The 12,072-nt window shown below is 35.8% G+C and overlaps 1 protein-coding gene across 1 annotated transcript in view; it reads left to right on the plus strand.

Moving 5' to 3' along the window:
- LOC139978462 (NBAS subunit of NRZ tethering complex-like) overlaps window positions 1-12,072 on the plus strand; it is a 52,042-nt gene that overhangs the window by 17,606 nt on the left and 22,364 nt on the right. Inside the window, exons 22-34 of the mRNA XM_071988717.1 lie at window positions 353-457; window positions 1,464-1,600; window positions 2,129-2,281; window positions 2,661-2,739; window positions 3,653-3,703; window positions 4,278-4,412; window positions 5,575-5,700; window positions 6,246-6,293; window positions 7,419-7,552; window positions 8,054-8,239; window positions 9,158-9,260; window positions 9,921-10,186; window positions 11,765-11,877. Coding sequence (XP_071844818.1) covers window positions 353-457; window positions 1,464-1,600; window positions 2,129-2,281; window positions 2,661-2,739; window positions 3,653-3,703; window positions 4,278-4,412; window positions 5,575-5,700; window positions 6,246-6,293; window positions 7,419-7,552; window positions 8,054-8,239; window positions 9,158-9,260; window positions 9,921-10,186; window positions 11,765-11,877 — 1,636 coding nt within the window. The remainder of the gene's footprint in view (window positions 1-352; window positions 458-1,463; window positions 1,601-2,128; window positions 2,282-2,660; window positions 2,740-3,652; window positions 3,704-4,277; window positions 4,413-5,574; window positions 5,701-6,245; window positions 6,294-7,418; window positions 7,553-8,053; window positions 8,240-9,157; window positions 9,261-9,920; window positions 10,187-11,764; window positions 11,878-12,072) is intronic.

Here is a 12,072-nt window from a genome sequence, read left to right on the forward strand (position 1 = left end):
GGGGTCCTGTTTTGTGCATGATTTGATGTTCTACTGCAATATAAATTATAGTACGGTTTATGTATTTTGCCCACTGATTCTGTAATAATAAGAATAAGCATAGTGTATCATTAGAATGAGTCTGGCTCAATACGATAGCTATCACGAATATGTTGAAGCAAAGGCAAAATGTGAAGTTTACTTTAATCCTTCCTGTCTATTCTTCCATTGTCTTCAACCCCCATTCCCCCACCCACACTGCTGCCCCCACCCAACCCCCCTTCCCCCACCCACCCTGCCGCACCCTCCCAACCACTCCCTCCTTCCTCAGTTTTCTTCTTTAATATTCTTGTCATTTTACCCTCATCACCAGGACATCAAGGGTGGAGAAGAGAGAGCCGCTAGACTTTACTCTGAAGACGATTACCATCAGTTCAGGTCAAGAAACATCGTTGAACTTGCAGTGGAATACGCAAGGGTGAGCTTATTATTACATGTACTTGAGAGTCGATACAGTCGTCTGGTATACGAAATTAAAATAAGTACACACGACGACCATCAGAAAGTGCAGAAGGTTGTTCATCTAGCTCATTGACTACGAGGAAACAAACCCGCAGGAAGAAGGCATGGAAATATGAAGAAAGAATACTTGGAAAAGACGAATTATACTTGAAACAAGTCTGATAAAACCTTGATGTCTATAACTGTTTACTAGCTTAGAGTAGTATACTAGCTGAGTAAACACTTATACAGAGATTATGATAAATGGAATAAAAAGGGCTTCTTGCTTATCCTGTCTGCACATAGCAACCCTATCTATATATAGTTACTAGTAGCAACCACCATCTATGTAGGTACCTTAGCTCTTGAACAGTTTACTCCACAGCCTGCCGAGATAGATAGATAGATATTTATTCAGCCACTGATCATAACAATTCAATAAAAATTGGGTAAAAACAAGAGCTCAAAAGTCAAAACGAGTGGAAAAATAAAAACAAGATTCAAAATATAATGAATACCAGGATAAAAATGTTGCTAAGACATTACACACACAGTGTTCAAAATACGTCAGAAACCCTAAAATTGGTAAAACAGATAAATAAAATCGAGATAACGAAAGATTGCACAATAAATGGCAAAAACAGCAAGCTATCGATGTGGCGTAACAATCAACGAAGTTAGTTAGTGCATGCACTACAACGTCTATATGGAAGAAGGCATATACATTGAGTGTACAGTATGGAATAAGATAAGATTACTTCTAGTAGGGTGATCTACCTGCTATGAAGTCATTCTCAAGATGAAACTTTGATTTCCCTTAAACTGGACATGGAATACTGCCTGCCACATTGGTACTTTCTACCTATGGAAGGCATTATTTGAAAGATTTTTTTTTGTAAAAGATAAGATATCTAATTAAGGCTCTTGGTAGATGTGTACTTGCCACTTTGACATTGTAAACTACTGGTTTTCTTACAATTTAGAAATCTGACTGTAAGGAAGTCGACACTTTGCTCACCTTCCATGGAAAGGAATTACTGCCCTACTGGTTGATGATCTTAAGCGAATTCCCCGAAACGACTCCACCATCTGAATACAAGCAGCTGTTGCCAGAAATGAGGTATGGATAGACGGTAAAAGACTGATATTAATTTTTGAGAGGTGGCTGAAAACGCAATATTTTTGAAATTTCTGTTTTGAAAAATCCCCAGAAATTTGTGAGAAATGTGTCAAACTCTTTTACCCCTTGATTTTATATATATATGTATATTATTTAATTATCTTGAATGTCTGTTCTTGTCATATGTAGCTTCACGAGGACAAGAAGCACAATGATGAAGTTGTGCACATTTTATTACTCATTCTCTGAGGACCCGGGTCTGGGTGGTTATAGTTTAGGTATAAAGTATTAAGGGACAACCAAGATTTTGGGGCAGTCCAAAAAGCTACTACATTCTTGTAAAATCAAACCTGGGGTGAAGTTTGCCAGGTTTTTCCTCTTTTCTTGGTCAAATCTTTGAATATTGAAAGTTATTTCCATTCTTTATTAATTGATGGGTACCCAATATCATGATGCTTTATTCAATTCATCTGATAAACGAGTTTTTTGTGAGTACGCTAAATTAGTCCATTGTGATTTTTTCCACAGTGCGGACTCGGACGAAGTCTACGAGTGGGCGGAACAGAGCTTCCGGGAATCCGACTGGTCGGAAGATCCAAAAGTGATGAACATAATACACCCTGACCTGCAAGACCCAGGAGAAGAGTTCTTTGATGATAACCCTCTCATGAAGAGATTTAGGTATGTATCTACCCCTCTCCCCGCCCCCCTTAAAAAAAGAAAAGTACAAAAGAGAAATGCATGCACCTGCAAATTAACCAGTGTTGTAAACTTCACACTGCTTGCAATGTCAGCTTATATTTCATCTTTTACAGTCTTTTGCAAAGACAGTTTTTTGGAAATTACCCCTTAAAAATCTGTTTGCCCAGGATTTTTTATTTTTTTTAACGCTCTCATTTGGAGTATGGCACAGGATTTTGTTGTGTTAATGAGACAACAGTAAATTTTATAAGTAAATGAATAATGGAAAACTTAAACAGTATATTTTGTTATCATATTTTGTAAAATGCTTGATTATATACCTTTATATTTCTTTGTTTTTGTTTGTCTTCTTACACAGGTCAGACACCTTGACCAAGGAGATGGTCACTGATTGGTACTCCTTCAGAATCAGGGAAATTGAGAACCAGTCACATCAGGTAACCTTACAATGACTGCATTATGTAACATTATTCTAGTTCGAATTTCTTTTCAAATTTTTAAAGCTTATTAGCTTATTGAAGCTTATAAGCTGTAAAAATTTCAGTGTACAATTTGTTGTTTTGTTTCAAGAATGCCCAACACCTAGTGTGCAGTATAGGAACACAGAAATATGAGCTATTTTAAAATCTTTCTCTCCATCCTTGTCCACTTATAATCCCCTTACATCTATCTCTTTTGTGTTCACCGTGCTCATTAACCTGTCTGTATTCTGTGCGTGTTTTTGTCCCTTCTGTTACTGTTACTTGTCATTTAGCCTCTGAAGTAGATCCTGCTAGGATCGAAACGTCAGGCCAACTTACTTTTACACATTCTATTACACAGGCTCTCTAGTGGATAAGCAGTTTGCTAACAGTTTTATTTTTTTTTGATATTAAAATCTTATAAGCTGTAAAAATTTCAGCCTACAATTTGTTGTTTTGTTTCAAGAATGCACAACACCTAGTGTTGCAGGATAGGAACTCAGCAATCCTCCCCCTTTTTCACCATTCTCCAATCTATTTCCATAAGGTATATCAAGAATATTTTCTAAAACAATACCGTGTACCTTGATTTGTGCAAAACATGATTATTATTAGTTGTGGTCAATCTGTCTTGAGTATTCCTCGTTAACAATGGATGGCTTGGATGAATAGATAGACGTGTCAATGTTTATTCTTTTGCCATTGCCTTTCCAAATTACTTTGCTATAATTGATTACAGAGATGTACTTATCTCTGCCATGGCTTTCTCTGTTCCCCGAAATCGGGTTTGAGTCGTACAATACCGTAGCTGTAATAACACTTTTGTGAAAGGTTAAAAAAATCATAAAAAAAAAAAATCGATCAATCAATTTAATTTATTTTTGTTTAGGTTGATAATGCTATTGAACTCGCAAGGCTAGCATCTGAGAGAGGAATTCAAGTAAGTCTTACTCTATATTTTAATTTAATTTTGTCTTTTTTGTTTGTTTGTCCAAGGTGCTGAAGAGAACAATAAATAGAAAGTTTGAAATGTAAAATCTTGAAATGTTATTTCAGTTTATTTGGATGAAAGGTGCCCTTGTGCAATAATCTCTGCTGTTTATGCGTAGAGGACACCTTGTCCTGTTTGGACAAAAGATTATATAACATTCACTTGGAAACTTAATTGAACTGTGTGACAGGATGTTATTTTATGTAAGTCATTTTTGGTCAAATAACATCATAAAACTTGAACGGTGGTTTTAATTGTGGAGGGGTTTGTTGTCATGTCCATACATGTGTGGGGGGGGGGTGGTTGGATTGGAGGAGGGGGTGGGGAGCTGCTTGACACAAGCTATAGCAGCATCCTTGTCCTGTGGTTTCAGCATTTCACTTACAGACCAAGAGAAGTGGCAGGGAATGGTGTTCAGAAGTACTTTATCTTTAAAATGCAATGTGTGAGCAATTCAGTAAATCTATGTAATATTTACTAGAAGATTGGAAAATACTAGAAATGGTTCTTTTTGCCTCTTTAGGGTCTTAACAACCTGCGTGATGACCTTAAAACTTTGGAGGTCATGATTTACGAAGCAGAAGTCGACCCGAATTTGACCTTAGAGGAAATAGAGAAGATGGATGACCTAGAAAAGATCAAACAACTTATGAAGACGGTAAGAATAAAGATTTAGGAAAAATAGGATGTAGTTATTTCTTTTAATTTCATATACTTTTCATAAGAATATACATGTACAGATATAATTGAATATTATTAAATACAATTGAAGTGAAATATTCAACATTTTTGTGCAGTACAATGTAGCACACAAACATGCAGGAAAGGAAGAAAAATACAATAAAAAAGAAAACACAAAAAAAAAAAAAATTATGGAAATAACTGGTTGTGTGGGCCACGTAAAGTCACCCATCTTGCAAAAACATGGTTAAAAAAATTGTTGGGTTTATAATTTTAAGTGTCAACAGCTAGTCATTACCTTGGGAAGAAATATGTCTGATATTAAAAATATATTTCATATATTCTATATTAAACTCTCATCACTATACCCCCATTATTAAACTTGACCTCGTCCAGAGTCATTTCCAAGTGATGGAGTAGAGTCAACAGTATTTTAAATTTTCCAGTTTGGTTTTGTAAGTGATCCATACCAAGGAGTGTCTGGGAGACACACAATTTTGTGAAACGAATCAAATTCCTTCGGCACTTTGTCCAGCAGGAAAGCTGCAGCAGCTGCAAGATATGCTGCAGCAAGGCTGAATCAATATCAAACAATAGAGATTATCTCTCATTAGACCAGCAGTCCCTATTCTGTCATGACTGCACAATACAACAGTTTATATCGTTTGCAGCCCCCTCCGCATCCTTCCTTGGACACAGTGCTTTAATAACTGGCTCATTAATCTTTGTGTGGAAGAAGTTGGCTGAAGTTGAGTTGACCACAACTGATTGGGTTTATGACAGGGTCGTTGCAAAATTCTAAGGGAGCAAAGTATGAATGTGTTTGGTTGGGAATTGTATCTATGACAATATATACAATCTACTGCTACATATGATAGTTTAGTTTTGTATTATCCCATATGATGTAGGGTTTGTTTTCCTCTGAAATGATACTGGTGTGTGCATCTTTGTGAAAGATAGAAAAACAAAAATTGTAATTTTAGATATTATAGAATTGAAATATTTGACCATATGTGAGGTTCCAACAACTTTTCCTTGCCTTGTCTTTGCCTTGTTTGATTTTTTAAATTTTTATATAATCATTTTATAAAGTATGTGCAAGCTTACATTACAGACGACATCTTCTTTGTCCTATTCAGACACCAAAGGAGGTCTACTTGAAAAATATGAAGAGGTGGGTACTACCATTTCTTGAGAGGTGCGAAAGAAAGACGCCCGGTATCCGTGGAGATTTACTTCGTGACTACATCTTGTCTACTGCGAAGGTAAATCTATTTTTCATAGACACTATTTTGATTTCACAAGAATCAGAATTAATATATGTAAAAGCCAGCATCACAGTGTAACCAAGCGTACATTGGGCACTGCCAGACTCCACACTTTTCAGAAAGTATTTCTATATCAGTGAAAATACATATGCATAAATTTTGTCTGTATCTGCTGATCTTTGTATCATGAATTCTTTAGTGTAATTAATATTCTATAAATAAATCCAATTTGTTCCATATTTGAGCATTTTGTTTTATACTGTGGTAATAAATAGTGTAGAAACTGTGATGGATCGCCAACAAGATGCAAATGGCTAATTCTGTATAAGCATTAGTTTTATCAGACAATTTTCATTCCAATTTTTGAAATAATGTAGTTTCAGAAATTACTGCCAATTTTATATATGTTCGAAAGCTCTTATATTCATTGTGCAAATGATTTTATAAGTACAATTGGAAGTGTGCTGTTATCTTTCATTGATGGAACTTTATGATAATTAAATGTTTAAATTTTTCATTTCATAAACTTTTCCTGCATTTAGAATGACTTGGCCTACTGTTTGCAGATATTTGAGAATTGTAAGCCAGGGGTGAGTTTTTTTGTCTTAAATGTAAATTTTTTAAATTTGTAAAAATATTAGACATATGGTTAACCCTCATACATGCTTTGTGACTGCCTGTATCTCATTCTCTTTCTTCGACACGATACTACCAGCTATTAAGCATACTAGCTTATTATTGAAAATACTAACAAAAGTCGCTAGTATGCTTTGTGGCACTCTATTGAGGCTATGATATATCACTGATGTGTTTGATTAGTGATGTTTATTCCAGTTTGTTAGCTTGAGAAAAAAAAAATTAGCATAAAAATCAAACTTGAAACTATTATTATTGGTGTCCTGAAGCTTCAAGACAAGAAAGCTATTTGTATAATATCTTTTATAAATGCCCTTTACAGATGCATTATTGATTATTGATAAGATCACTGGTAGTTTATAGTACAACAATCCACTATGTCATGCCATATGATACTTTTAGATTTCATGAGCAAAAAAAAACCACACAGTCAACAAGGAACTCATGATCGTGCCCTCAGGAATGATTTGTTTATTGCGTTAAGTACCCTGGATAAAACTCGGTCATCACATGCCACTCTCCTTAAGGCTTCCGGTCATACTGTGGTTCTGCTGAAATCATCACATGAGATGGTTTGGAGGATGTTACTTGTTGGAAGAATTACTACAACTCTGGTCAACAAGTGATTTACACCGAGATGTTGTAAACTCTTGATGCTATGTCTGATTATCATTTGTTGGCATAACTTAATAGAGGTGCAATGTGACTTGAAAAGAGGAGATTCTTAATTTATGCAATCTGCCTGACACGTCAGGCATGGGCAAAGTGTACCCCCCCATCCCCGCCACAAGAAGGCTTTCGAAACCCTATCAATGTCTCTGTGCAACCTTAATAGCTAATAGCAAAGGGAGACATGAAATATGTTAGGCATAAGGAACTTTGTTTAATATGTCCTACTTGTGATGTGATAGTTCAAAATTAACACATGGACAACATAAATAATTTTTGGATCTTTGATTTCCCATTTTTAGTCATGTGTCCATGTTTATATCATGGAAGGAATTACATCCATAAGTCGGGCATGGTTTTCACTGTGGCGAACTAGATTAATTTCTCTAATTATGATTATTTTCCTGCAGATAACAAATCCTATCCTTACGGACCTGCAGGACATAGTACCCCTAGCACTGGAATGTGTCTATTCATGTGAAGGAAAAGACCAACATGAAAATGCTCAGAAAGTTCTAAACTGTCTTCCCAAGAAAGGTTTTGGGTGAGGAGGATTTCCTGTTTTATTTGTTTTTTTAAATTTTATGTATTAAAACTGGATTCAAATATTTAAAAAATATTTTAATATAGTCTATGTGAGCCAAACAGTTTATTCTGCTTTTCTTGTGCAACCATGTGCACAAAATGATACTTGTTGTCTGAATCATATCTCTCCACGAGCTCTCTGTGTGGTCAACAGTTAATACTGAATGATGTGCTTCTATTTCTCAAGTATGCCTGAAGTGAAAATGTGATGTTAGGGATGCTTTGTGATGCTGTGGTTTGAAAAGGGAAAACTCTTATTTTATGTAAGTAGATATGTTTCATCAAGACTCCATGGATGTTAAGGAAAATACTAAAAATGCAGTTTTCCATCAAGTGAAGTAGCTGTTGAACAATATACAGGTTGTTATGAATGCAAACTTTCCCTCCTCCCCACCCCACCCCACACGACATATTTGTTGTTTGGTTTAAATATATGATAAATTGATTGATCTTCTTGCAGTGTTATAGCTGAGGATATGGGGGCGCTCCATCACGACATTGAACAATTGCAGAACCACTTGAGGGCAGTAGAGATCCTCTTGAGGCGCGAGATCAAGAAGACTGCAAGATTTATCCGAGACTCACAACTTGACTCAGAGAAAGCCGAACAGCTGATGATACAGCTCACAAGGCAGGCCCCCAAACCGTGAGTAGCAATGTAGTACCCAGCTCAGTAGATTTAAGAAAATAGAGGGACTACAAAACATGTCATCTAGAAGGAATTTCTCATTATTGGACAAAATATGTGCAAAGGGTTTTTAAAGACTTAATTTTCTTAGAAATTTGTTCAGCTTGAAATCAATCATTAATTTGAATTAACAAATTAATGAAGAACTTTATAGGTAGATCGTTCATTTTTTATCTTCATTTTCATGGCAATAATATATCATAACTTTATACTTTTGTCTAAATTACTTCTGTTTATACTTGTTTTCTAACTTCCATAGTAGAAATAAATTTGAACTTAATTTAAGTCATGATTTTGGATGAATGCTGACTTATGTTGAGCATTCTCTTGTTTTTGCCAATATTTTATAAAGCATGAAGCATTTTTGCATGAAGCATTCAAGGAATAAGGAGGTGCCTCTAATTTGCTTCCATTTTTACTATCTGGTCTGCAATTAAATGTCTTCCTTTGAAAAGTGACAATCCCTCATCACCTGTAAAACATTTTACCGAAATAAGTGATAGGAAATCTATTTAGTATCATTATGGTACAACTATGGCAAGGGAGTTGCTATGGAAGCAATGCCAGAATAAATAAGAGAAAAATATTCTCAGAAATGTAAACTATGCACTCTTTGACTTTTTTTGGGAGTTTCATTTCCCCAAATGCGTAAGGTTTCCTGTTGGCGCAAATTTGGAACCTAACCCTTTGGGAGTTTGATATATACTCTTTGTGCTACACTACTTTGCGCAGACCGAGTCTGGGAGATAGATTAGCTTCCAAATATACTTTGGTTTTGCATTCGAGGAAAGTTGTGATTGGAACTTTTAGATAAATGCATCAGCTGAAGCAAAGTGTTTCTTTCAGTCAGTAATTTCACCTTTTGTCATCTTCCAGGGAAGGAGGATTCAAGAACATTGATTGGTTCCACCTTCTAGAAGACTGCATGGAATTACGTGACAAAGTGTACTCCTGCGTTGAACGGAAAAGATGTCTGGAGGTAAACTTACTATTTTCTAGGCCATTCAACGTTAACATTCATTTGTTGCACTGGTTTATGACCCGAGTAATTGTTAATTTAAGGAAGAAAAAAAACAATTTTTAAAATATCTGGTGACAGCAAATTTCTTTGTAAAATTATATTGATATTATAATAATGAATTTCAAGCCATTGGCTAAATTTGTGCAGAATTTCATCTTAAACCACTTTTATAACTTATTAGTACTACAGTATATGTGAGGTAAGAGGTCAATATAGCGATTTTTAAAGTGTACAATATTTTGTGATATCTTACAAGGTTTTGTATGTCAAAGTTTTAAAAATGCTGAATCTTTTACCCCAGATACATGCTAGTTATTCTAGATTTTGGTTGCTTTACGAGCTATTTTTAGGGCAGAAACTTTTAACCTTTATTGTGTCCTGTTCAACATTATTCAAACCTTTACCTCTTATTGTGATTACGTTAACTGCATTCTTTCTTCTTGACCATTTATCAGTTCCAGATCTAATGCTCTAATCCCTGTAATATTCCTATAATCCCTATATTATATTATATATATATATATTTCCTATAATCCCTATAATATTTGTAATATTTTTGTCTTTCAATAAATATTGGGGATGCTTTTTGTTTTTGAAACCTTTTATCTCTTTTTTAAGATCTATGTTGCCAGCCTACTTGGCTCTGAGAAGAAGTCTAACATTCAACTTGCGGGAGAGTTTCTTGCCAGAGCCAGGAAAGAATCAACAAAAGTTATGAAAACTTCACAGAAAGAGACAAAAGTTGCCACAACCAGCAGCACACTGTTTAAGCTTAGGCTGAGCAAGATTACCTATGAAAGCTCTGTTAGGCTAGTCTTGTCTGCAGCTAAAGAGTACTTTGATGCTTCAAAGAAGCTAATGGATACCAACATGGACCTTGCAAGGTGCGTTGATGTTCAAGTTATGTTGACATCATCATTTTTAACATGGTATTAAAAGACGAAAGGAGTGGGAAAGAGAGGAGACGTTGGTATAGAGACAGAGGGTGGGGGGGGGAGTGGGAGTTTGGAGAGAGACAACAAACTCAACTTTCACTTGACTCACATTTTGGAAGATATCGTACACTGCTTGTTCCTCTTTACTCTTCATCCTGATCTTCTTCATATTCTCCTATTTTTTCTTCTATGCAACAGTGGGTACATGTCAAAATCTCTCAGAATAAGGGGTTAATCAACGGTCTAGCGTGCGTTTCTCACAGGATTAATGCACGATCGGGGGATAATGCAAGCGATGCACGAGGGCGGAGCCCGAGTGCATCCAGCGATAGCGTTAACACCCGGAGTGCATTAATCATGTCAGTAACGCACGCTATACCGTTGATTAACCCCGTTCATTCATACACTACCATTTGTGTGGGGGAAAAATCATAAAACAAAACATTTTTGGTTACATATAACCAAAGATTTATTAAAGTGATGCCCTGTAATTTTACCATGCGTTACTCACAGGATTAATCACGGTCAGCTGACCTGAATGGACCAATAGGAGTTAGGAATCTTTACTAAGTATGAATGAACCATCAATTTAATCTTTGATTCAGTGCAAATAAAGCAAGTGCAAGTACACTAATCCTTGTTGAGATAAGCCTATGGAGAGTTTTCATGTAGCAGCAGCACACATATTTATACTAGTAAGCTCTTCATCCTATAATCCCTGCTACATACCTTCATTGTTTGGTTTGAGCAGTAAATAAAACCTATTTATGAGAAACGCACTATGACACCGTACCAATCGTCCCGACTGATCGAGATTGTCCCGTTTTGCAAGTACAATATCTTGTTCTGCAGTCAAACTCAATTCCGTATTTGCAAGGAAAATATCTTGTCCCACAGTTAAACAAAATTTGTCCCAATTTTCCAAAGGTCTTTGTGTCTTACAGAAATATCACTGTTTTTTAGGATATTATGTTATTTTAGGATATTATTTTTTTTATATAGTAAATAAAATCTATTTATGGGAAACGCACTATGACACCGTACCAATCGTCCCGACTGATCGAGATTGTCCCGTTTTGCAAGTACAATATCTTGTTCTGCAGTCAAACTCAATTCCGTATTTGCAAGGAAAATATCTTGTCCCACAGTTAAACAAAATTGTCCCAATTTTCCAAAGGTCTTGTGGCTTACAGAAATATCACTGTTATTAAGATATGAAGCAGACTAACAAGGTACACTTGTTGTGTTCATCAGTATACGTGACCAATCAGAAGCACGATGTAATCGCTTTCAATACATAAATTAGGATTGATAGACGCATATTAGCCCCCGGCCACAACCTTGGTGGAGAAAAAGACCTATGTAGCCCTCTTTAATTTTGTGCAATTTTGTTTAAGTTGGAGGGAGAAGTGCAGTGTCCCACTTATCAAGGAAAGAAATATGGTAACCATAAATATGAGTTGTTAACATGTTTACAATAATGTTATAAACCTTTTTTCCCCTCTCTCTCTCTCTCTTTCTTTCTAGGGCTTGTTTGGAACTGATCAACGAGTCTTGTCAAGAGATTGATGATGAGTTAGATTTAATCCAAAGTCTCTCCCTCCTGAATACATTTTCAACTCCAGTGTTACCCCTGAAAGGTGAGAGCTGCCAAAAGGTCTCTTGTAGTCTTAGGATATTAAACACTGCCCTGAGTTTTGTTGTAATTGACATCAACAGGAGGGTGACATCTCCAGTCCCTGGCCAAAATCTATATTTGGAGTAAACTAGTCTAGACTCCCTGCTTTTTTAAAATTTTTGATAGAAGTTTGTTGTTTATGTGCAGTCAGTATGGC

Source organism: Apostichopus japonicus, chromosome 13 (genome assembly GCF_037975245.1).
Source record: "Apostichopus japonicus isolate 1M-3 chromosome 13, ASM3797524v1, whole genome shotgun sequence".
Taxonomy (NCBI): Eukaryota; Metazoa; Echinodermata; class Holothuroidea; order Aspidochirotida; family Stichopodidae; genus Apostichopus; species Apostichopus japonicus.